This window comes from Colias croceus, chromosome 15, assembly GCF_905220415.1.
Source record: "Colias croceus chromosome 15, ilColCroc2.1".
Classification (NCBI taxonomy): domain Eukaryota; kingdom Metazoa; phylum Arthropoda; class Insecta; order Lepidoptera; family Pieridae; genus Colias; species Colias croceus.
In genome coordinates this window covers 1984834-2010364 of record NC_059551.1, presented here as the reverse complement: position 1 = coordinate 2010364, position 25531 = coordinate 1984834, and the positions used below count along the sequence as shown (strand labels likewise).

The following is a 25531-nucleotide window of genomic DNA, read 5'->3' as shown; positions in this document are numbered from 1 at the left end:
GAAGGGAGCTTTGAAAGGATGCTGGAGACGATACTGAAGCCCTGAAGATGTTCCTGTCGCCCCACTGCTCGTACAGCTTCAACATAATTTTGAATCTTGATTGAAAATGCGACGATGTAATTATAATAATCGTTTGGCAACGGTTGTAACTTTTGTATGTCACGTTGAATCCTCATAATAATTATATCTGGATTTCCAAACTGTAATTCCAAAGTAGCCAGTACCTTTTCGGGTGACGTGGCACTTATAAATAATGATGCCACCGACTCCTTGGCGGCACCACGTAGGCATTTTCGCAGCCTCCATATGTTCTCTTTATCGGTGAATTTACATAAATTTGTTGATTCCTGATAAGCCTGCTTGAACAACAACCATTCCATTGGGTCACCTGAGAATTCTGGCAGATCCCGAGGCGTGCTCATCCGGCTGAGTAGGTTGCTGTTCGCCATGTTGCTGCAACTTGCGGTTGTGAGGTCCCTTATTGCAGAAGCCAACTGGTGTATCGAGTCTGGTGCCGCGGCCGGCAATGGCGGTGGCGCGGCTTGTTGCAGTGAGCCCGTAGTGATACCTTGGTTGGGGGCTCCCTGCCCGTCTGGTGCTTCGATGTGCTGGCTTTCCACCCATTCCTCTACGTGGCTGCGAACAGGCTCCCTGATAAGTGAACTGCAGTATACCTTTTGTTCCTCCTCTTCGTCACTAAGCGCGGCCAAATCTGCTTCTAACGTTTTATTTATTAAATCTATTTCAATTTCCGCTTTCTTTTTAGCGGCTTCCAATAATAACTGTTTGCGCCGAGCCGACTTCGATGTGTTCGACGCTTGAGAACCTCGACTACTTGCCGCCATTGCCACGTGTGACTCGACTGGGGTTTTCTTATCCAAATTTAGCGCTGGTTCCGATTTTATGCTCCCCACGTGTAACCGCAGATGAGAAGATTTTGCGGCAACCACGTGCCCTTCTTGGCTTGCCGCACCACGTGCTCTCGAACTGCGTGTCCCCTTTGGTGTGCGGAACATGATCCGGCTCGAAGGACCACTAATGTTGGTGCGAAGTGGAAAATAAAAAAATGCCAGTCGAGTAGATAAAATAAAATTAGGCTTTAATGTAGATTTGGCAATTAGAAAGTACAGATAGAAAATTTAGTAACATACGTGCGCTCAGGTGAGAGGAGGCCGAAGAACTGGACGAGTCACTGACGCAGCAGTGGCTCGCCGTAGCTTATACAGATTATGTTAAATTACTACAGATTAAAACAATCACAATCATAGACAATATTGACTAAGTATAATGTAATAATCTATTTTAAAAATTATTATTATTTTTTGGAATGGCGCGTCGCTAACACTAGTGATGTATTTAAAAATATGAATACTTGGATAGATATAACTTATTAAAATGGAACACCTAATACACAAACAACTGATTTAGAAAACGCACACAAAAAAGACCCATGTTACAATTTGTGGCCAGGGACGTGATACAAGATTCTGCATAACATCACTAATAAATACATATCTATTAAATAATAATGATTACAACACACACGTAAGACTCGTCTATCACGGAGTCCCGTTAGTCTCACGTTTCACTTTTATTTGACTTGTTTTCACTTTGCCGAGAGGTCAGTTACGACATTTTGGTAATAGGCTTGGCGATGACTGCTCTTTTTGTTACATTAAACACGTTTTTAATCCGGTTTTAATAAGGTTTGTTTTTAAACATGATATGTGTGATTCATCTTAAACTAAGACAATAGTAAAACTGTTTTGGTTCTATGAGGTTACTTAGCTTACTTGGAATGCACCTAGATTGCTTATTTATTTAGGGATTGGGATTTGTATTAACATTTTGCTTGTAAAGCAAGAATAATCTTAATAGATGAAGTTGTTATTAGCATTAAAATATTGCAATTTCAACGAAGTTTTGAAAACGTTTGTTGAAACAAAATATAATATTATCAATTATAACATAAATAAAAGATACTTAATCAAATTGCTGAATAGTATAAGGGAACATTGACACGAAAATTTGGTATTTTTTTACTATGATTCATGAATATGGTCATCTAATTTTCAATATTTCTTATTATATATTTCTTAACATTCAATAAAATAACATACATTATCTATTGTTCACAGCGCGAACACGGCAATGGACAATGACGTCACACCCGTGTACCTAGCTGCACAGGAGGGCCATCTAGCGGTGCTCAAGTATTTAGTCCTGGAGGCGGGAGGGCGGCTGGATGCGAGGGCACGCGATGGAATGCTGCCTATACATGCGGCTGCACAGACTGGCTGCTTGGATTGCGTGAAATGGATGGTGAGCTTTTTCTTATGTTAGAGTGGGCAAGCTGGTTCATCTATGGTAAGCGAACGCCCACGAGCATTTGCAGAAGTTGGGCTGGCCCCTGTAAAGGCATTCCCTGCTTTTAAAGGATAATGTAAATAAAGGAATGGAATGGGAATGATAAGAAAACAGTCCTCCAGGATTAAGATCGTAATTCGTACATCTCAGTGTCAAGGGGTTTTAATACAATATTATTTATTATAATAATATTTTTTTGGAAGTCTAAAGCTTGTATTATGTCAGAAAAAAGTTGGCGGGATAGAGTCTATGATAGAGATATTTATGCATTGAAAATTACATCCATACGAAATTAGTTAACCGTTTAATAGTTTTTAATGCACCTTTTAAATAAATAGTCTTTCTATTTTCCATAATACACATTTGAAACTGACAGACGATTAGACTAAAGATTTCCTAGACACGAATATAAAGTCATTTTAAACACCATACATTACATTGTACCCATAATTACAATAGCAATCGAAATATCGTGAGTTCCTTTATTATATAAACACAAAGAAAGTCATTATATGTAATTCATTTTTTCACAGTATTGCATAATATTTGATACAGATTATACATCAATAACTACCGGAGGAAATACATAAGCGTGGTAACACTATTTATCTGTTATATGATTGAAAATTACTTTATCATAAGGAAGAGTGATATTTTCCGATCGTATGCCAATCTTGATTACTCGCCATCTTCCCTGTGTTTATTGGAGATAATCAATGTTTCTCTCACTCTTATTTAAGATGGTTAGGCTAAGAATAAATGGGACTCCATTATTTTTATAAAACCCTTAGACATTTTACACAAAGAAAATTTCCGTGTACCCGTTTTTCAGTCGTAAATAGAACACAAACCATATGATAATAGATTCAATTATAAATCGTGGATTACAAAAAAACAGTCGATATTTCATTAATATATTAAATAACACTTAATATAATTAACAATTATAGTTAGGTACTTAATCGTTTAATCGTTGTTTCACATTTATAGGATTTTACAAATTATTTACAATAGAATTGTGTAAGTACGAAGAAGTTTTTCAATCACCGCTTATTAAACGTAAAATTATATAAAATATTATTATTACTGTAATTAACAATCAATAGAACTATAAAATAATGCTTCAACATAACAAAAAACATTAATATTATTAGTTCGGATGTTTTCATATCAAAATAGAGCAACATAAAGCCAAATGACAGCTTAACCATACATATTATGTAATTATGTTTTACATAAGAATAATATTTGAATAACGTATATTTAAATCCAAATATGGTAATTGAAAGTATCATTACAAAGCACATATAAAAATTACATAACATCAGAATGGGATGTTGGCAATTTAACTCGCCATGACTATTCCATCTTCCCTATAATTACGGTAAATAATGGGTAAATATAATAACTGGCAACTTTCAAATGCATCCTAAACGGAAACTGCAGTAGAAAACCGCACTTTTTATGTGGAAGAAAGCATTATTACATTGTCATTGTGTGGACAATATGGGCATAATGTTACCAGTTACAATCAATGCTCGGCAATTATAGTGAGCAATAAATGTAAAGAGAAAGTTGAATAAATCGTTAGATATGAGTTTCGTGACGTTTTATATTAGCTAAAGATATGATTCGTTTTGACTTTCAGGAAGTAATATAAAGAGAAACATACGAGATAAAGAATAATTATATCTAATATTATATACTAATATTTTCAAGTCTATAAAATCATAGATATTATAGACTTGTAAATATTAGTTTAGTTTAGTGACTTAAAACTTTGTAAAGCTTCGTATTTGTAGTGATCAATCAATAAATAAATCAAAACCCTATTTTTTGGGTTATTTGATAAATATTTATAATTACTATTTCAGTTTTCAATAATTTAATTCGCGTAATTTAAACATATTAACAAAATAACTACTTACTTAGATGTTTTTTGGTAATCTAATATCTTTTCACCAAAACAATTCCCCTATTTTTTACCTAGTAAACGTACTAAACATTCCATTCATTTTTACCAAAAATATACCCCTATTTTTTATATAGTAAACATTCTAAACAACCCATCGAACATTCTAGATCGTCGAGCGTGGCGTGGACCCGAACGCTAGAGACGGGGACGGGGCTACTCCCCTGCACTTCGCAGCATCACGTGGCCACCTGGCGACAGTCCGCTGGCTGCTGCGTCATGGAGCCAGACTGCATCTGGACAGACATGGCAAGAGTCCCATCAATGATGCAGCTGAGAATCATCATTTAGAGGTGAGGTTTTGATATGTGGTCTGGTTAGGTTCATGCGAATATGTGTGGGACTATAGCTAATAATTTCATGCCTGTGGTAAGGTAATATATTACGAGTTTTTATTATATTACTAGCTTTCCGCCAGCGGCTTCGCCCGCGTTTTCAAAGTTAAACCCGCATAGTTCCCGTTCCCGTGGGATTTCCGGGATAAAATCTATCCTATGTATTAATCCAAGTTCTATCCTCTAATCCTCTATATGTGTGCTTGATTTCATTTTCCTTTTCATAAATGACAAAATGTCATTGATTTTAGTGACTACCAATACCATAGGGACCATGTAGGGACCTTTCGTTTGTTTTCGCTGGTATATTCGCTGGTACTTTGTGTCTATTGACTATTAGTGTTTATCAAATATGATTAATTTCGCACAAAATATAAAATTAAACTACAAGAAATATGCATTGATTCATAGCTTCAAAGAATAATCAGATTCCCATACAATCACAAAGAGTTTATTGAAACGGGCTTGTTTAATTCACTTTCCATACAAACAAGACAATGGCTATGAAAGTGTATCAGCCACGAATCAGCGTCATGTTTGATGCGTAATTGCGCAGTTTTGATACTTTCTCTCTAATTATATGCCCTTATCAAGAATTCGTGTTGATAATTGGAAGTGGAGTTTGTTGTACGTTAATAATTAAAATACAAAAAGTAATATTGAAAATGCTGTTAAATTAAACATTAATAGACCATGATTAGGTATCTGATGATACAGAGATTTTTAACAATATTAAAACCTAATAGTGAAAATCCCTACGAGAGGTAAATTTATCTTTCTCAAGATATATTCATTTATTTAAGTTTCTGTTGTAATAGATAGTTAATAATATCGATGTTTCAAGTCAGGTTTATGAAATATCCAAAATGATGTAACGCATCCATGTGATGGTACTAAGAAGACTTGCTCAACGATAAACATACCAGTTATTATCGCCAATTTTCCACCTTGCCAGCTTTCTAATTATTTAATTTAAAATAGATTAGGTAAGAATTGCGAACGCGTGACTGAACACGATATCTTCCTTCTGGTCTAATGATATGTTTCGTATACGCACAGCACTTGATCAACATATTATGTACGTATCTGTCATTTGTTTTTCTGTTTATATTATCTAACGTCTTCATTACAGCTTCCCGTGTGTTTGTACCAAATAATATTGTAAGAAAATTGCGTAATTGTATCTGTAATTGTAGAGAATTGAAAAGATGGGATGGCGAAAGTTTTAAGACAATTTTAAATTCATTGTCATTAATTTTCATGTTGTAGTTTAGCTTTTACTTTTGTAAGATAAAGTGTCTCTTTCCGTGTCAGCTTATAGCTATATTTATGGATCCTTTTCATTGTCCATAAAGTCTTAATTATGGTTTTATACTACATTCTGGAGCGAAGGAAATGTGCATATTTTTATTGGAAAGAAAGCAAAGGAAGTGGCCACCTCAAGTTATGTTGCAACCACTGCCCTGTTGTTATACTAGCAAGTAGTAATACTGCCCCCCTAGCCAAGTGGTTTTCTGTTAGCGTAGCGTTCAATAGAATAGACTACGAATGTATGAGATTGACGTAAGCTGTAGATATAGACTACGAATGTATGAGATTGACGTAAGCTGTAGATACGATCTACAGCTTACGTCAATCTCATACATTCGTAGTCTATCCTATTGAACGCTACGCTAACAGAAAACCACTTAGCGTTCAATAGAATAGACTACGAATGTATGAGATTGACGTAAGCTGTAGATCGTATCTACAGCTTACGTCAATCTCATACATTCGTAGTCTATTCTATTGAACGCTACGCTAACAGAAAACCACTTGGCTAGGGGGGCTGGTCAGCCTTTTATGACATTACTAGCTTCCGCCCGCGACTCCGTCCGCGCGGAAAAATTAAGAAAAATTACGATTTATTTTTTTTCTACGTATTTTTCCGGGATAAAAAGTATCCTATTTTATGCCCAGGATAATAAGGTATAATTATACCAAGTTTCATCGAAATCGAACCGTTAGTTTTCACGTGATGCCTGAACATACAGACAGACAGACAGACAAAAATTATTTTAATCACATGTTTGGGCTTGGTATCGATCCAGTAACACCCCCTGCTATTTATTTTTTCAATATTTTCAATGTACAGAATTGACCCTTCTACAGATTTATTATATGTATAGATTATATCCTATGAAAGTTTTCTAAGCATAATAAAAGTCGATTGTTATTTGATTGCAGTGTTTGAATGTGCTGGTGGCTGCCGGTGCGGCTGGAGACAACAAGCAACTGTCTTCGTATAAAGCAGTCCATGCCTGCGCTTGCACTCCTGGAGAAGCACGTGTAAGTTTACTAAATTTCAAAGTAATAAATAGTTAAAGTATTAAAAATAGTACTATTAGCTGTACTGTAGTATAGTTTAGATAGGTAGTGATTACCTAACTATTAGGTTGCGAACGAAAAGTTCCATGATGAAGTAATCTTATGGAGTTCCTTTACAAATCCTAGAAATGTTGATCACTTTTCACAATCTGTTAGAAGTACCTAAGTAATAACCAAAAAGACTACTTGTTTTTGTTTATGATGGCTTTGATGGATTTTTTGACGTTTTTTTTAAGCTATTGCATAGCTTCTATCGCGGGCCTTGAGCGTGGGGACCAAATCTAGAAATTCCGTAACGAAAAAACCTCACGCTCCCCACTTCCGACGGGCACGGAGGTGTGGCTTGAAGGCATGCTATGCAATAGCTTTACCGCGGCAGTCCTCGAGTGCCACACGTCTTTTTTCATACATTATTTTGTCTAATAAGCTATGCAAACTAGCCATGTATTGAATTATTTACCCCAAACTTACAGTGCGCGCTAACCGGTTGCGTGAACGCGACCACCCGTTCCCCGTTCTTCCTGCACGGACCAGACAGGAGTTCTCCCCGTGAGAGACGTGCCTCAGTTTCAACCGTGGGCTCTATAAGTTCTGCGCGATCTGGACCAGCTGATGGCCTGTATGTGAACCCCATGCAGAGAGCTGTGAACCATGCGTCTTCGGGAGAAGAGAGTTCAGGTTAGTTAGTACTTTCTCTATGGGCATACAGAAGCTACCCTGCGTGAGCCGCGTGGTTCAATCGCTACCGTGAGCTCGATCAGCTCAGCGTTGATTGAAGGGCTGTTCGTGAACCCCATTTGGTGAATATTCGTATGAAGATTGTAGAATATGATTAGAATAATTCATTAGAATAATTTTATTAGGAGGTAGTGAGGATAGTCATGGAGTTGAGGATAAAATAGTTGCATATAAGTCCAGTATATAATAAAATGTTTTACAAATTAAAATTTCCATAATAACGATTAAGTAATAGGATAATATTTTGAACTGGGATTAAAATAGTTGCATGTAATTCCAGTATATAAAATAAAGTATTCCAAATTAAATTTCCATTAGGTAAGTACTTATTAGCTTGCGTTTGTTATTAGATAAGAAACAAAGTCGTTTTGATCTTTGATGAATCCATACACAGCAATAATTATTTTTGAAGTTCAAATACCTGCAATGACTGGCTTTTTATATCAACCGTGAAAACCTAGCATGTCAATTTTATGCGAAAAAAGTATTTAGAATAAAATAAATGGACTGTGTAGCAAATGGGACATGAACTATCCGTATATTGTTATTGAGTTTATGTTGCATTGTTAGTACCTAGTTGTGTTTTGATTGACCGCCGTGGAGGACGATGTGTGAGTAGTTATATGTATGTTTTGTATAATTTATTTAAAATTATTTCATTTTAATTAAAATAGTATTCGTATATGAATTACAATAGGAATAGAACGATATGCTGCTTGGCACTTGCTAGGTGTGAATCCGTCTTATAAAAATTATGTTCAGGGACTAAATAGTTTGGTAATTGTGCTATTTAATTAAGATAAATACGACTAAAGATCAATACGAATTGTATCACATCTTTGCCAAGCTCATATTTAAAAAAGTTATGTTATTACCTTGTGATAAAGTTCAAAATCACTTGTCCCACAAGATCACACAAGCAAGCATTCCACAGCGTGCTCCGCGTCGGACGCGGACACGGCGTCGGGCTGGTTCCTGCACGGGTCGAACGGCGGCGGGGCCCCGGCCGCGTTGTACCAGCGGGTCCGGGACCTGTTCCATGCGCGCTCGCCGGGGCCCCGGGGCCCTGCGGAGGGACAGGAGGCACCTACTGTTACAGGTTAGTGAATATTTGTATTATACTTACCTACATAAAAACAAAGAATATTATAGTATCAGTCGAAATAGTAAATGATTGTGAGAAAAATGTTCTAATTGCATGCAACAGCATAGCTTAAATATAACATTTTATGGGAAGGGAAAAAATAAAAATTCGTGTTTAAAATTGTTTACTTTTTATTTAATATAAAACTGATTACAGAGATAAGAAGATTGTACCTTTTTATAGAACAATGCAATTTATTTTATGCGACAACATCACCTGTCTTATTCCAAATTATTATTTGAAAATTCAAAAACAAAATCTTTCTACACTCTAAAAGCTAAGCTAAACATTATTAAAATAATTAATCCTTTATACAGTAAAAGCTGAAATCCACGGTATAAAAGAAGTGACGTCCACCCAAGAGCAGTCGGACAGCGACAGCGGGGCGGAGGCCACGCGACGAGATCACCACTATGAGGATATCTATCTTGCACGAGAGGAACATCAGAGGAGGAGGTAGGTTAAGAGTTATTCTTATGAAGTAGTGACGTAGTAGTTTTAATTAATGCAAAACGACATTCTGAGCCTTCGAACACTGCTTAACTAAAAGACCACCCAAAAATACCATGTGGAGTTTTGGGTAGTAATTTTTTTACGCTGATAGTGAAATCAGGGCAGCTTCAAAAAATGAAGCATTTTGGAAGCTTCGCTGTCGAAATGGTTTTATGAAAATCACTATGAGCACGATTGTGCTCATATTGGTTTTCATAGAATATATATGTCGGAATTTTAAAAGTAAATAACCGGACCGGATTCGGTTCGTCTAAACATACTTCTTTAGAAATGATGTCTGTCTATTTTACGTAGAAGCTATGCTACGCTATAGTTGGGTTAAATAAGTATGGCGGGTTAGATTTGTCTGGTTACTAGTAACGTTTTGAAATAATAATATCTCTCTAATATCATTTTCTTCGTTAAAATAATTGTTTTACTTTTAAGTAAATATTAATATTCTACCAATAGGAGCAGTTCCCGAGATTCCGGCAGCCACAGTCGGCCGGGAAGCGCAGGACTCGTGGTTGATTATGATACTAAAGATAACATGAATGACGCGTGAGTATCAAGAATTAATTAAATATATAATAAAAAATAAGCCGAGCCCACGTGTCAGAAGTGAAACTTCTTTGGCAAGATTCAAATATACCAAAATCGTCGCCTTACTCCATGACATGAGGGTATTGCCATGACGCGACCTTGAAATTTTACTCTCAACGCGCCTAAAGAAGTTTCAACTTCAAAAGTTTATTTAAAATAGATAAAATAACATATTATATTATTATTTGCTAAAAGTGACGTGTTCAAAATAAAAGTATGAAAGTCGTAGCCGTAGTAAAATTGCTAGAATTTAAAGTGTTTTTTACTAAGTTACGAGATTTATATTTGATCATTCGGTTGAATTCAGAACCTCTTCATTGGTGTGTTCATTCGTCAAAATTATAGAACACAGTTCAAACGTAATATTATAAACATTTTATATTAGGTATGAATTTTTTATTCACACAAATAAAAAATCAGCTATTCAAAATTATTTTTGTATTTAATCCAATAAATGATCATCTAAAATTTCAAATACTATTTAAATTATATAACAATTATTATATTATTCTTTATTTAGCTCGAGCAAAAACTACGAAGAGGTATCACCGCCGCCATCGGAGACGCAAACTAAATCTACCATCGCGACCAAACTCGCTGCGCTCACGCATAAAGCACAGAACTTCGTAAGTTTTTACTATTTTATAAAAAACTAGTGGTCCGCCCCGGCTTCGCCCGTGGTACCTACATGTTTAAACTATCCTATCTCTCAAGTTGGATCGAACTGCACATGGTGTGCGAATTTTATTATAATCTGTTTAGTGGTTTAGGAGTCCATTGAGGACAAACATTGTGACACGAGATTTATATATATTAAGACTAGCTGTGCCCCGCGGTTTCACCCGCATGGCTCCGTTTCTGGTGGTCTTAGCGGGATGATACGAGTATATAGCCTTTTAGCTTTCCTCGATAAATGTGCCATCTATCACCGAAAGAATTTTTTAATTCGGACCAGTGCATAGTTCTTTATTATTTTTTTGCAATATCAAATCAAAATGCTCTTTATTTCCGTTGCTACGCGGATCTACGATCCAAATTTTTGTGAACATGTGAAAGGAAGTTTACGATTTCTGTTATTTGTATATATATTATCATAATGCCATATAATCGAACTTTAAAATTCGACTTATAATTTAGATTATTATTTTTTTATTTGAAATTTAGTGACTTTGACTTAAGGGGAGGCTCCCTAAATTTTATGTGAATTTGCATTAATATTCTGAAACAGTCACACATACAATCAAAATGGAACTTTAGTATATTATTATGATTTATTGGGTCTTTTTCTTTCCATGTACAAGACAGTTACGTATTTGTAACATTTTTATTCAAAAATTAGTTATGACTTTTTTAAGGATTATTACATTTTCTTTAAGATTTACATAGAGTGAATTTAGTGACCGGTTGGTCCCATTTAAAATTTGTCTAACCATTTGATAGCGGTTTAGTTTTTTGTTAAAAAAATAATTATATAGGTAGGTACCTGTTATGAGTTATGACGTAGGCAAACGCAGCATAGGCAACGCACGCGCAAGACGCCTCAGATAGACAAAGACTGACGAAAATTGTTTAATAAAAGGGCGTAATAACAAAGTCATTATGCCTGTATGCCAGACCTGAGGTTTGACCAGTCCAACCTAAGAGTGCCGAGCTTCGGGGTTTGACTATAACATACCTACTTACGTTAACGTTTAACTGCCCAATATTACCCAGAAATTATAAAAAATACATTTATATCCAGGCCAGTCGCATATCATCAGCGGCTGGGAGCCGTCGAGCCTCAGTATCCGACGATACCACAGTGGTTCAAGCCTCTGCATCATCAGGGGTCTCCTCTGGAGGTAGTTCTGGGGACGAAGCACCACCCCCACCCCCTCCACCACCCCCACCGGCTGTGCTGGAGGAACCCGCGCTGAAACCCTCGGAACTGAGGAGTAGGCTTGGTAAGTTATGAATTATCATTGGTTGCAGCTAAATTTTCTAGGGATTTTCTCTTGAAATTTTACTCTCAACGCGGCTAAAGAAGTTTCACTTCAAAAAATAGTTTATCTTAATATATCGTTTACAAAAAATGGAGTAGTAAGTTAAAAAGAAAACTTGTGTCGAAACGAAATATGTGGTTTGTAGTAAATTCAGGTAGTAAAGTTACCTATAAGTAATATTTGGTTGCATCTCAAATCAAGATTTTCTTCATTTTGATTCTTTTAGTGTTTGTTTATTACAAATAATGCATGTTTACTGATATACTATGTTATAAAGATTTTAAAATTTCACAATAGGATCCGCAATATTGAGTAGATGTTATCTGCAAACTCATCTATAATCTATTGAAAGTCTTAATTAAATCGGTTCGGTCGTTGCAAATCTTATAGCTTAAGCTTATTCTACACGAAAAGGCTTATTTTACACTATTCAAATTACAAACGTACAAACTCAGTTATTTATATAGGAAATTGTGACAATTTTTAGACTTTTGTAAATACAAAGGCATTTTCAGCATCCAGGAAATTAATTCCATTTTTATCTCTCTTTCATAAAATTTATTTTTAATTTTGTAGGTTAGGAGAAAGTTACCTATAAAAACATCTTTTAAAAGTTTAATAATATGTAGCGTATTTTTACAGTCATTAACTATTTTTGAGGTATTTAACTTCCGCCTGCGGCTTCGCCCGCGTTTTCAAAGAAAAAACCCGCATAGTTCCCGTTCCCGTGGGATTTCCGGATAAAACCTATTCTTATTAATCACAGTTTTAATCCTAGTTACCCTCTATATGTGTGCTAAATTTTATTGTAATCGGTTCAGCAGTATTTGCGTGAAAGAGTAAAAAACATACATACATACACAAACATCGCATTTATAATAATTTTGGTAGGATAAGATAGGATAGGATAGCTTATAAAAATTAACTTGAAAATCGGTGAAGAGCGTAGTTTAAATCCTAGACTTAAAATAGTAATTATAGAAATAAAGTTTCAGAAATCATCGGAATTGAGGCATGAAAGGTAAGTGGACCGAGAAAATATTACCGATTTATAAGCTTCTTCACTATTTTTAATTCCACGATAAAACAGTTTTATCAAATAAGTAATTACTCATTATTAAATTAATTAACTCATTACGGAATCACTTTTAAGAAATGGCACGAAAAGAAACTTACGTATATTATTTGATTTTTATAAAGATATTAAATTAATTTGTGAAGTTTAGTTCTTCATCATCATCATCATTATCAGCCCATGTTTGTCCACTGCTGGACATAGGCCTCAGTCATGGCACGCCATTGAGCCCGGTCATTCGCTCGCGCTCGTTGTCGTCACTTGTTGTTGTTGTTGTCGAAGTTTAGTTATTATTTCAAATTATTATAGATCTTGTGTAATCATTTGTACATTGTTTGTACATCATTTTATGACTGATATTTATTAATTTATTGATATTTTATAATATGTATTTAAACCTTGGGCCTTAGACAAACGTACGTAACGCCATGGAATAGAAACTGCTAACGCTAATTATTGACATAAGCTCATGACATTTTGGTAATGGTTCGATCACACTACCAACGACGCAGACGACCACGACCAAAGTTACAATCTTGCCGAAATTTGTTCAAAATCAATATTAAAATCTCCCGTCATTCTGGTACTCAGGAATAAAAAAATTCGAGGTCAATTAATAAAAAGAAATAGAGTTTTTTGCGATTTTCGCCGAGACGGTAAGTTTATCATACAATCACCTGAACCAAAATTGTATATAATCTAAATAACTATAAAAAAGGTTAAATACATTTTTTTCTAGGAGCCACCGTTTCTATGAAAAACCTGTTTGTTTATCCATTGATCTCAAATTTTTTTTTCCAAACACCAATACGACAGGAAATTCTTAAATTTCATTTTTAATTGTGTTTTGCACAATTTTATTTAATTGCGACTGGATGAAAATTTTGTTCGTGGTCGTCGTTGTCGTTGGTAGGGTGACCGAATCCTTATGCAAAACATCATACGCTTATGTCAATTTCTATCGATAGCGTATTCTATTCCTTGGCGTTTTGCCGTTTGGCTAAGGCCCAAGTAACTCAATTTATCCGAATAGGTAAGCCTTTACGTAAATGTCAAAGAAAATTGAATGAACGAAGAATAGAATAATTTTTTACAACACCAGTATCAGTGGGTAAATGTTTATACCTCAGCTTATAAAACAAGTACAAATTACTATCTTAAGAATAAAAAATAATTGAGGGTAGTCAAATATATATTTGTTTTTGTGTTTGATTAGTTTATTCGTGGTTATGACGCATGTCACAGTGGTTTACATTGAGTCAATAGATTATCATGGTGAGTTTATATTTTATTTAAGTATTATCTTACCGCCCGCGGCTTCGTCCGCTTTGTCTAAAACCTAATCAATTACATACTAAAACCTTCCTCTTGAATCACTCTATCTATTAAAAAAAACCGCATCAAAATCCGTTGCGTAGTTAAAAGATTTAAGCATACAAAGGGACATAGGGACAGAGAAAGCGACTTTGTTTTATACTATGAACCTTTTATTTATAGCCAATTTAAATGTATTCTTTTATAGCCCTTAAACTTATATATTTCATGAAGGTTTAATTAGAGGAGCTATATCAAATAGGATTTAGAATTTCTATCCTGGGAATTAACATCCATATTACATGAAATGAAAAGAAAACTTTTTGTTACTAATCCCCCTTTATTTTCATTATAAAAATAACAAAAATAAACAATTTCGTAATGTCCTAATGTTAACTTTTATTCAAATTGACATGGTTAAGATATTTTAATTTCAATGCATATTTTTTATTCAAATTGAAATGGTATTTTAGTTTCAAATGTGATTTTTATTTATGATCACATGGAAATTATTATTGTAAAGTAGAAGGTTATTTTTATGTTATTAAAATTATAAATATTTCACATGCATTTCTGATTGGTAATAGTTATGTGCAAGTCTCTCATAGAATAAAATTATAAATATTAAACATTCAGTTGTGATTGCTTGGTAATAGTTATATTATGTTTCTCATAGAAATTATATTTTAAGTAAATTTTATCATTCCTATAACATACCATTTCATTAAGAAAAACATTATGTTTTGTTTTATTGCTGCAAACGTCTGTAAATACTGTTTTTTTTACCTAGCAACAGCAAGTATAAGCCATCGAATTTGTATTTATTTTGTTCTTGTTTTGGAGTTCCTCATAAAATACAAAAATTAAACATAAAATGTGACCATATTGCAATCACTTTCATAAAAATTTAATTAAAAATTAAGATATGCCAATTTTTACGCTAGTCTATTAATTTAAATTTAATTCCTAAAATATCTCATTTTTCTAATGACTCGGAAATTTCAATATTTATTCTAATATTTTTTTATCTATGCGTTGGTATGTACAAAATATTTTTCTTCTTAGAAGATACTTTAAGTTATCCAAAATGGAATGAATATACCTATATACCTACCTATATTTCTTCAGAACAACAACAAGCAACGCTTTCTGTTATACAAAAATTTGCCAAAAAGATGCGGAACCCAGAGTTTAAGAGGAAAGCTTGAGTTGGCTCAATATAATTTAGCTACATATTTATAAAGTACAGGGCAATTAAATTCGCTTTCTACATTTAATGGGTTGTTAGTGCCGTTCTGTTTGCCATACAAAACAATAATATGTAAAAATTGTATCATTTAAATTACTGTTTACTTTCATTTTGGTTAACTTTAAAAAAGTGCGGTTTTTTAAGTGTCAATTTCAATTATGTTCTTAGATCTAATGTGATACAGTTTTATGTAAATGTAGATAAATACATAGTAATTATAATAACATAAAAGTTAATCTTTTAATTAATAAGTACCTACTCAAATAATATTTTTTTACATTAGGTAAAATAATCGAATAAAATATTTATGTTTAACACGTTATTATCCGTTCCGTTCGATGCCGGGATAAGTATTTTTAATACATACCTATACATATTCTAAAACTTCGCCAGGACACTTACGACTGCATTTCAGATGAAACATCATCTACTTACTCATAAATAATAATATAATTCATAGTTGAGATATCTATTTATAGCATAACAAATGAGAGAGTGAGACGATAGAGTTTAAAATTTGAATGTGTTAGCTACAGAAATCATCGCTTATCACATATGATATGAAATCTTATCGAAATAGGAAGAAATTCTCATTGATAATTTGAATTTTCTTTCACGTTCGACTTTTACTGACATCTAAGGTAAGGTAAGGTAAGAAAAATTTAGGTAACTTCTTTTGGTACGGGAGCTACCAACGTTTAAAAAAAAGTCATTTTAGTATAGTTGGGTTTTTGATATGCTGTTTCTCTTGCTATTTCGGTTAGAGTCCGGGCTGTCTGACTCTGGCTGGCGGTAGTGGTTGCGTTTATTAGTGCGCATCTTATCTGCACAGGAAGATATACTTAACTTTAGTCATTTTTTAACGCGTAATTTTTAATCTTTTGCCTTTAGATAGATCCATCAGACAATTTTTTTATTGCAAGACGTTTTATTCGCTGTTAAATGGGTGCCATACGCAATTTTTTATTTAATATAATTAAAATGTCATCAAAATAAGTGAAATTACATCAACATGAGTCCGCTTAAAAGATAAGTAAGTAATAACTTTATTACTTATATTATATTATCCTTTTTTGATACTTAACTATATTAAATAATTATATAGTAAACTAATATTTTTAATAGATGCTTTCATATTTATTACACTTTTGGGTATTAATATGAATTTGATGATATGTATTTGGTTTTTATCAAGTTTATATTTAACGTCCTAGGTATTTGAGATTCGTTAGGAAAAAGAGGCACCATGGTAGATTGTTGCCAAAAAATTGTAAGTAGTAAAATGAATATTACGTATAGTATAAGTAACACAGTGATTACTTATCCTTCAATGGGACTCATGTTGATGGAATTTCACTTATTTCGATGATATTTTAATTATTTTGAAATAAAAATTGCATCTGGCACCTATTTAACAACGAAAAAAACGTCTTGCAATAAAAAATGTATGTCTGATGGATCTATCTAAAGGCAAAAGATTAAAAATTACGCGTTAAAAAATGACTTTAAATTAAGGATACCTATTTTCCTGTGCAGATAAGATGCGCACTTATAAACGCAACCACTGCGGCCAGCCAGACAGCCCGGACTATAACCGAAATAGCAAGAGGAACAGCATATCAAAGAACCAACTATACTAAAATTCTCTCTTGTCAACGTTGATACCTCCTATACGATTTAGAATGGGTAGTGAGCGAGGTACACTTTACACTGGGAAGTATTTGATTCACATTTTTTAGGATTTCTGTAAATGCAGTAGGTACTAATTACATATTATTATATTGAATACAACAAAAAGTAGGTACGTCATAATATAAAATACTTGTTTATATTACACTTACCTACCTATAATATGAGGTTGGTATTTTAATTTACAGACTGTTATTTTATGAAAATTATTTGTAATGCAATGCAAATTTATGCAACAAGTCATATTAGTAATACATCAACTACCTACATTCAGATTAAATGAAACGGTCGAACCGATTGATTATGCACAATTTCCATTCCCCCACACCGCGTAACCGTGTCGATGCAGTATGCAAATCGATCGCACATCTGCGTCCAATGATGCATTCTTACGCATTTTCTAATGTTTATTTAACCAAGTGCACCAAATTGCACACGCAAGGTTTTTCGATTTTCAATTGTATAAGATCCTTCAGGAAATATCCGAACGGCGAAGACAGGCGCTCACGCCGCATACTTTCTCTCCCCACTAAAAGTGGACCGTTTCAGGGGGGAGGCGCGACTCGTCCGCAGACGACGAGCGACCGCGCGGGCCGAACCTCGTGAACAAGCAACCGGCGCTGCCGTTCGTGCCACCCGCGTTCCCGCACAACGCGCCGGACCGGCTCATCAAACCCTCGGAGTATCTGAAGACAATCACGGCGCCCTGCAAGCGGGACGACAGCGCGGCGGAGGCCCGGCCGCCGGCGCCCCCGCCCGCGCCCGAGCCCGTGCCCCCGCCGCCGCCCGCGCCGCCCCTGGCTCATCAACCCCTGGCGGCCATCAGCAGCGCGGAGCTCACAGCCGTGCGCCTTAAAACGACGGTCACCAAGACCCTCTCGGCGCCGCCCACGCGCTCCGTCAGCCTGCAGTGCCTTCCAACCGCGGCTGAGATATACAAAAATGCCAAGACAGACCTGATAGAAGAACTGAAGATGTCGAAGGACATTACAGGCATCAAGAAGCTGAAGGTGGAACGAGCGAGGCGCGAGAGCCTGCAGGACAAGGAGACGTTCACGGAATTTACGAAGCGGTTCACGGCCGATAACTTTGTCGATCAGGTGAGTGCATTTTCTGTATACATATTAACAAGATGTTAAGCCATATTAATTACAGTATGAGTCAATTTATGAGCAGTGATCTAGAACTAATTACAGCTAGTGTGATAGCGTAGTTCTTGTATATCTCCGTGATTAAATAGTTCGTGTATTATATTGATAAATTGATAAATTCATCTAACATATTATATTATCTTATCTCTCTCTATCCTCTTTTGTTTTCTCTATTTATTAATTCCATCACTCACAACATTTCCTCTTTATATCACATGTACGCAGATGATCTGCAAATATATACTCATTCATCATACGAGAATTTGCCTAATGCAGTACATCAAATCAATAAGGACCTTGAATCAATAATAAAATGGAGCAAAGCGCACGGAGTGAATATAAATCCAGATAAGACACAATCAATCATAGTCGGAAGTCGACACTTCGTAAATAAAATTGACTGGGTCACCATTCCCAAGGTTATTGTTGACGGTGTTATTATCCCTTACAGCTCCAGTGTCAGAAATCTAGGAATATACTTCGATCAGACTCTTTCATGGACACAGCAGCTTCAAGAAGTGCGAAAAAAAATGTTTAGTTCTTACGGTTCCCTCAGACGTTTACGTAACCTTCTTCCCATCCCCACTAAAATTGAGTTAGTACAAGCTTTACTTCATCCAATCCTCGATTATTGTGACTGTGCCTATCCCGATCTTAATGAAAACCAATTAGATGCTCTCGAACGCCTTCAGAACCTCGGTATAAGGTACATATTCGGTTTGCGAAAATATGACCACGTATCCCACTTCCGTACGAAACTCAAATGGTTGCCAATACGTTCTCGACGGAATGCTCGCATGCTTCATCTTCTTTACGGCATATTGTTTGACGCTAGAACACCGAACTATCTTAAGGAAAGATTTATATTTCGTCACTCCAACAGCTTGGTATTGAGATCTCCTTACTCCCTTTCTCTTCTAATTCCATCTCACCACTCTAACTTTTACCATCACTCTTTTACTATGAACGCTATTAATCTTTGGAATTCGTTGCCAGATTCAATCAAACATGCACAAACCATATCTACGTTCGATAGTTTGGTAAAAAAATATTATCTTTCGTTATAAACAGTTATAAATTTATCTATTATATTTTAAATTTTTTGTATACTATTTAACATTGTATGTATTATTATTACATAATATGTAGGTATATATTATATTGGTGTACTATATATAATATATGTATGTTATTTTATTTATTTATTTATTTTAAATATTAAGTGCTCTTTTGCTCACACCTCCATAAATGTATTCTTCCAGCATTTTCCAATATCACAGGTTGTCTGGTAGAAATCACTTGTAAGTGATAAGACCGCCTTTTGTACATTGTTTCTATGTGCTGTTTTTTACTCTGTTATTTTACTTGGTGTGCAATAAAGAATTTATTATTATTATTATTATTATATTATGTAGTGTTCTAAGTCTAAATGAATTTAATTGGCAATGACAAAGATGATTGCGAATAAATTATTTTAAAATGTATCTTAGATTTCGAATCCGCGGACGTAATTACAGTTGACTATGATAAACATACACAAGAATGATTGGTGAAAGGCGTGTATTGCACAAATAAGAAATAAAATCAGTTCAGTAGTTAAACTGTAAAGATGCAGTTATTTAGTAAATTTTATCTAAAGCATAAGACAATAACGATATTAATCCACGTACTAATTAACTTGTTGAGACTAATGTTTCTTTTATGTATGAGTAATGCGATTAATCATCACTTTAGTTAAATAATGGATTTAAGTATTATTCGGATAAAGTTGTTTTTCTTATAACTTGAGATCAAATAAACAATTCATCTATTTGATGAACGCTTGTCAGTCATATGTTTGATTACAACTGAGGTTTTGTTTAGTTGATTTCTATAAACAATCTGCTTTCACAGTGACTTGGAGTAATGGACTTAAATATATTTGTGAATTCGGTTCTATAGAGCGTTTTTTATTTCGTCAAAGAAGTTTTGTACCTAAGTCTGCCTTGTTTAGGAAAATAGGATCATAGTATAAATAATATCATATTCCCACACGTATAGTACAAATAAACACAGTCTGACTGTACCAAGGAAATATTTTTTAATTATAATTAAATTATTATAATTAAGCATATAACTAGGTATATACTAAATTCATTACTGCAATATCTTTTACCGTACAATCTAATCAAGAAACAGTTAGAAATTTCGCGTTTGCAACTTTAACTCATTATACGATAAACGGCTTTATTAATCAATTAATTAAAACTCAAATTGGCGGTTATGAAAGTTCTCTTGAAAAACGCGCGAATCGCACATACGTCACGTACATAAAATGGCGTTGCATCCGCATCCGACACACTGATCTAGTTCACCCCGTCTTGCGGAGTAATAGCCGTGAAGATGACTAGCCTTTTTGACCAAATAACTAACGCGGCGATGGAAAATTTTCGTTGATAGCACACGATCTCTCTCGCAGAAGATATTTAGACATTTATTGCGCTTTTGTTTTCCTCGAGCATGTATGCGTTTTTACGATTTATATGTTTGGAGCATGAATTGTTACATTTTATTTCTGCCGGCGTTAGAACATGCGTTGAAAATGTTAATGAACGCTTTCTCAAATAAGGTGAATTTTAGTCGTATTAAAAAAGATCAGGGGAGTTGTACTTGGACAAAGTTATTAGTCGTCAAGGTTCATTTAAGCCTCTTTAAGTATATATTTCCAAAAGTTATAATACTTTTTCATTCAGCTTTTCTTTCCGTTTTCTTATAAAAATCTAATTTAGATTAAAATTTCATATTATTTTCAGTTTTATTATATATTTTTTAAAGCTAGCTATAAAGATTACTTTTCCAAAAAAGGGCAGGAATTACTTATTTGAATATAAGATGATACTTATTAGTAATTTTAAGTAACAATTCCAGCATCAAACACGTTTTAAAAAGTTAAACAGAACCAATCGAAACCCATTCCATATTTTAACATACATTCCTCGAATCTATGTAACATAGCCTATTGAACTGTGAAATTATTTTTGTAATCGTTGTAAAATTGTATTTCCAAGGCTGTATGCATTGTGTTGTGAAAGTATTTTGTCATTAACCTTATTATTGATAGCTGGCTTGTTAGAAATTGTTTTATTTGAATCTGAAAACGTTTTACTGCAGTAATGTTGGAGAAAAGATATGTCATTGCAGTCGTTTTCTCTCTTGAGTGTTTTCTGTGTTGTACGAGATAAACCGCTTGCTTTTGTCTTTACATTGTACATAATAATTGTCACTTTCGTATAACTTAAATGAGTTGTTTGTGTTTACGAAGATGTTTTGCATGTCCGTGCAAACTGTCATCGTCCAAACTTGGCGATAATCCTAATCTATCCTTAATTATTGCCACTTCTACATAAAAATTTAGACAAGGTTTAACTTTAAGCGCGGGTTCTCTTTAATCTGGTTTTGTCGTATTTCACCACATTTCACATAGACAACTTTTAAATGACAGATCCCTGGTGTAATGTTATTATTATAAACTAGCGGTCCGCCCCGGCTTCGCCCGTGGTACATACTCACGTTTTCTCTACATAAGAACCATCCTCGAACTTCAAGGAATATTATAAAAAAAGAATTAACGAAATCGGTTAAGCCGTTCTCAAGTTATGCGCTTACCAACACATTTTGGGATTCATTTTTATATATAAGAAGAAGATGATGTCATCATAACATATCTAAAATTAATCGGTGCAGTAGTTTTTGCATTCTATGACAGTTCAAATACATATTTATTTTGGTGTAGAAATGTAGATTTTTATTATAAATTTTATTTAAAATTGTATGAGAGAATGAGGATATTTATTTTTTCTCCATGAACGAGCTAATTGGCAAAGATGATGGATGACATATAAATTATAATTGTAATATATCACAAAATTCTTCTAATTACCAACTATTTCTGCATCATTGCCTGCGAGTATCAACACGATAATTAATCACGAATGCTTGATAAAATCGCCTTTTAATTATTATTAACATAATATTGTAACGTACATTATGATCGATTTGATTAATACCTATTTAATGTTGAAATGGATTAATCTAACGTTTACTTAGACGTTACTGCAATTACATATATATCTTGATCTACCTATCTCACACGTTTTCGTAAACATACCAATTTAAAATCCTGATTGATATCTTACTAGCTGTGCCCCGCGGTTTCACCCGCATTGCTCCGCTCCTGTTGGTCTTAGCGTAGGTATAGGTATATAGCCTTCCTCGATAAATGGGCTATGATCTAACACCGAAAGAATTTTCAAATCGGACCAGTAGTTCTCGAGATTAGCGCGTTCAAACAAACAAACATTCAAACAAACAAACTCTTCAGCTTTATAATATTAGTATAGATTAGTGTTAGTAAACATAATAAAAATAAAGATGAAATGAAGTTTTTTTTTTATCTGAGCGTAATGCATTAAATTCTATACAATTTTCTAAAGAAACACACATTAAAACTTAAGTACGTACTACATTTTGAAATCAGTTATGACAAACTTTATAGACACCTTTCACTCAGAAATCAGACTAAACATGACTACAAGTTTTTATTAAGGCTTTTTAATCAATTTTGAACGGTAATAAGTTTTCTTAGTGGACAGTTTTTGTAGATTGAGTGATTTTGAATTACTGAATGTAGAATTTTTTTTTAATTTTTTTTTTATAGAGAATTTGAAGAATTATTATGCTATAATTTGATTTCTATTTCGTCGATAGAGATGAATAAAGAAACGAATTAATTAAATGAAGAGTATTGTAAATGATTTGTAGTTAAAAGTAGATATGTATTATTCGCTGCAATATTCGTCGGTACAAGGAACTTAGAATAAGTAATTTACATAACAATAGGTATTTAATAAATCATTACCTGAATATCGCGGGTCTCAAACCATAGGGGCGTATATGCAAAAATGCGATTTTTCGTTTTTAATGCCATTGGATTCTACTTTAAGCAATACATAACCTCAATTTTTCTTATAATTTAATACTGATTACTTTTTGTATAAAATGCAAAATATTATTTGCCGTAAGCTAGACAGTCTACAATTATTGTTATGCCATATAGCCGTATAATAGACGTAAGAGCAATATTATTGCTTATTGAGGCAGTTTTGACATGCTTTATAGACGTATGCACATACGACTGTTTGTTTTATTTTAACCTGAAATCATTGTGTCGAGCTATATAGACGTATGCACATACGACCATCAATGTCAACATGATCCTGGGGATATTAAGTCATAACTGCGGACGTATGCACATACGTCTACATATTTAAGTATTGCTGTCTCAAGATTTCGTCACTAAGAGAACGTCACAGAGCAAGTTGGTGGACGTATCGTCATGTCAACAACACGGAAACACGATCATTCTGCAGTGAGATGCCAAAGCGAGTATATGTAATTCTGCGTGGAATAACTTTAGTGAATTTACTATATATATATTATATATATCTTAATATATATAAATCTATAATAAAAATATATATATATAAATCTCGTGTCACAATGTTTGCCTTCAATGGACTCCTAAACCACATAACCGATTATAGATAATAAAATTCGCACACCATGTGCAGTTCGATCCAACTTGAGAGATAGGATAGTTTAAATTTCAAATCGTTATAGAGAAAGCGGGCGAAGCCGCGGGCGGTAAGCTAGTTATTTTATAAAGAACATTTCATGGAGAATAATAAGGTTCCTATCTGCAAGATTTCATATAAAGAATTAATTCTGGAAAATAATATAGATTTTCACAAGCCGAGGATAGACCAATGTTGGTGTCATAAGTTTAAGCATTTACCCAAAGAAGAACAGAAAGAAAAACAGCAGGAATATGAAAAACATGTTAATAGGAAAGAATATGCCAAAGAAGAAAAGAAGAAGATAAATTAAAGGCAATGGTTGACTCTACTCTTCTTGTCTGTACCTTTGATTTCGAAGCAGTATTATACTGTCCATTAGTTTTGGGTAAACCTATCTTTTATAAAAGGAAATTGGGCTTTATAAATATCACAATACATAATGCAGTGAGCAAACAGGGCTACTGTTACTTTTGGCCAGAGTACGAGAGAAACAGAGGGGTAAATGAAGTCTCAACATGTTTGTATAGGTACTTATATCACCCAGCTTACCAATGTGGAACACCTGATTCTTTATTCTGATTGCTGCCCAGGACAATTTCGGTGGTAGCTTCTATGCTAAGATATTATGTAATGATGTCTCCAGCAAATCATGTAAAAATTAGGTTATCAATTTGGCCGGTATATTTTTTTTATTAATGCACACCGATTACTCCGAGGTTTCTGGACCGATCTATGTGATTCTTTTTTTGTTTGATGCGCAATGGTGTCGAATTGGTCTCATAAAAATTTTTTTCGGATAGGCTTAGCAGTTTTTATTTTATGAGCATTTTTGTCTGATCTCGATGACTTAATTGAAATCCAGCAAGTAACTTTGATACACTTCCCGGTAACCGATTAAGCTGAAATTTTGTATACGTATGTAAATAATTGGATAACGATGAAACATTATCATGACATAGAGCTGATTTGATGATGGAATCGGAAGGTGGTCATAGGAACTCAGTAATATATTGACTCAACTTTATCGAGTTTGGGCTCGTTTGATTCGTGTTGATAAATACACTATAAAGTATTAAAAATAACTACGTTAGAAACAACCGACTTCAATAACGAATTAATAACATCAAATCTTTTTTTTATTTTTTACTTTTCCGTTACATATTGAAGTCGCTTGTTTTTAACGTAGTTTTCAATGTTTGTGACTTTAGTCATTTAAAGTAGGTAAGTAACTATGTTCAGATTTATAAATAAATTTAATTTTTTATATGCTTATTTTTATTTTCACACAGAAAATATTGTGTAATTACTTCCATTTGTTTTTTTTTTGTCTAGATTGTAGAATAAAACTGGTTTATACCTCTACTTTGAATTCAAACGCCTCTCAATATAAATGCCAAGCCAAACAGGCGTAAGATTTTAAAAAACCGCGTAAATAACG

At 34.1% G+C, this 25531-nt stretch overlaps 1 protein-coding gene across 7 annotated transcripts in view; it reads left to right on the top strand.

The window, feature by feature from the left end:
- LOC123697677 (espin) overlaps positions 1–25531 on the top strand; it is a 50044-nt gene that overhangs the window by 18297 nt on the left and 6216 nt on the right. For 6 of the 7 annotated variants that reach the window (XM_045644197.1, XM_045644193.1, XM_045644194.1 and 3 more), the window contains 10 exons: positions 2139–2322; positions 4450–4632; positions 6901–7002; positions 7515–7719; positions 8690–8878; positions 9241–9379; positions 9887–9976; positions 10539–10644; positions 11760–11961; positions 17877–18427. In XM_045644197.1, coding sequence (XP_045500153.1) covers positions 2139–2322; positions 4450–4632; positions 6901–7002; positions 7515–7719; positions 8690–8878; positions 9241–9379; positions 9887–9976; positions 10539–10644; positions 11760–11961; positions 17877–18427 — 1951 coding nt within the window. The remainder of the gene's footprint in view (positions 1–2138; positions 2323–4449; positions 4633–6900; positions 7003–7514; positions 7720–8689; positions 8879–9240; positions 9380–9886; positions 9977–10538; positions 10645–11759; positions 11962–17876; positions 18428–25531) is intronic. The other variant, XM_045644196.1, reaches the window with a different exon arrangement.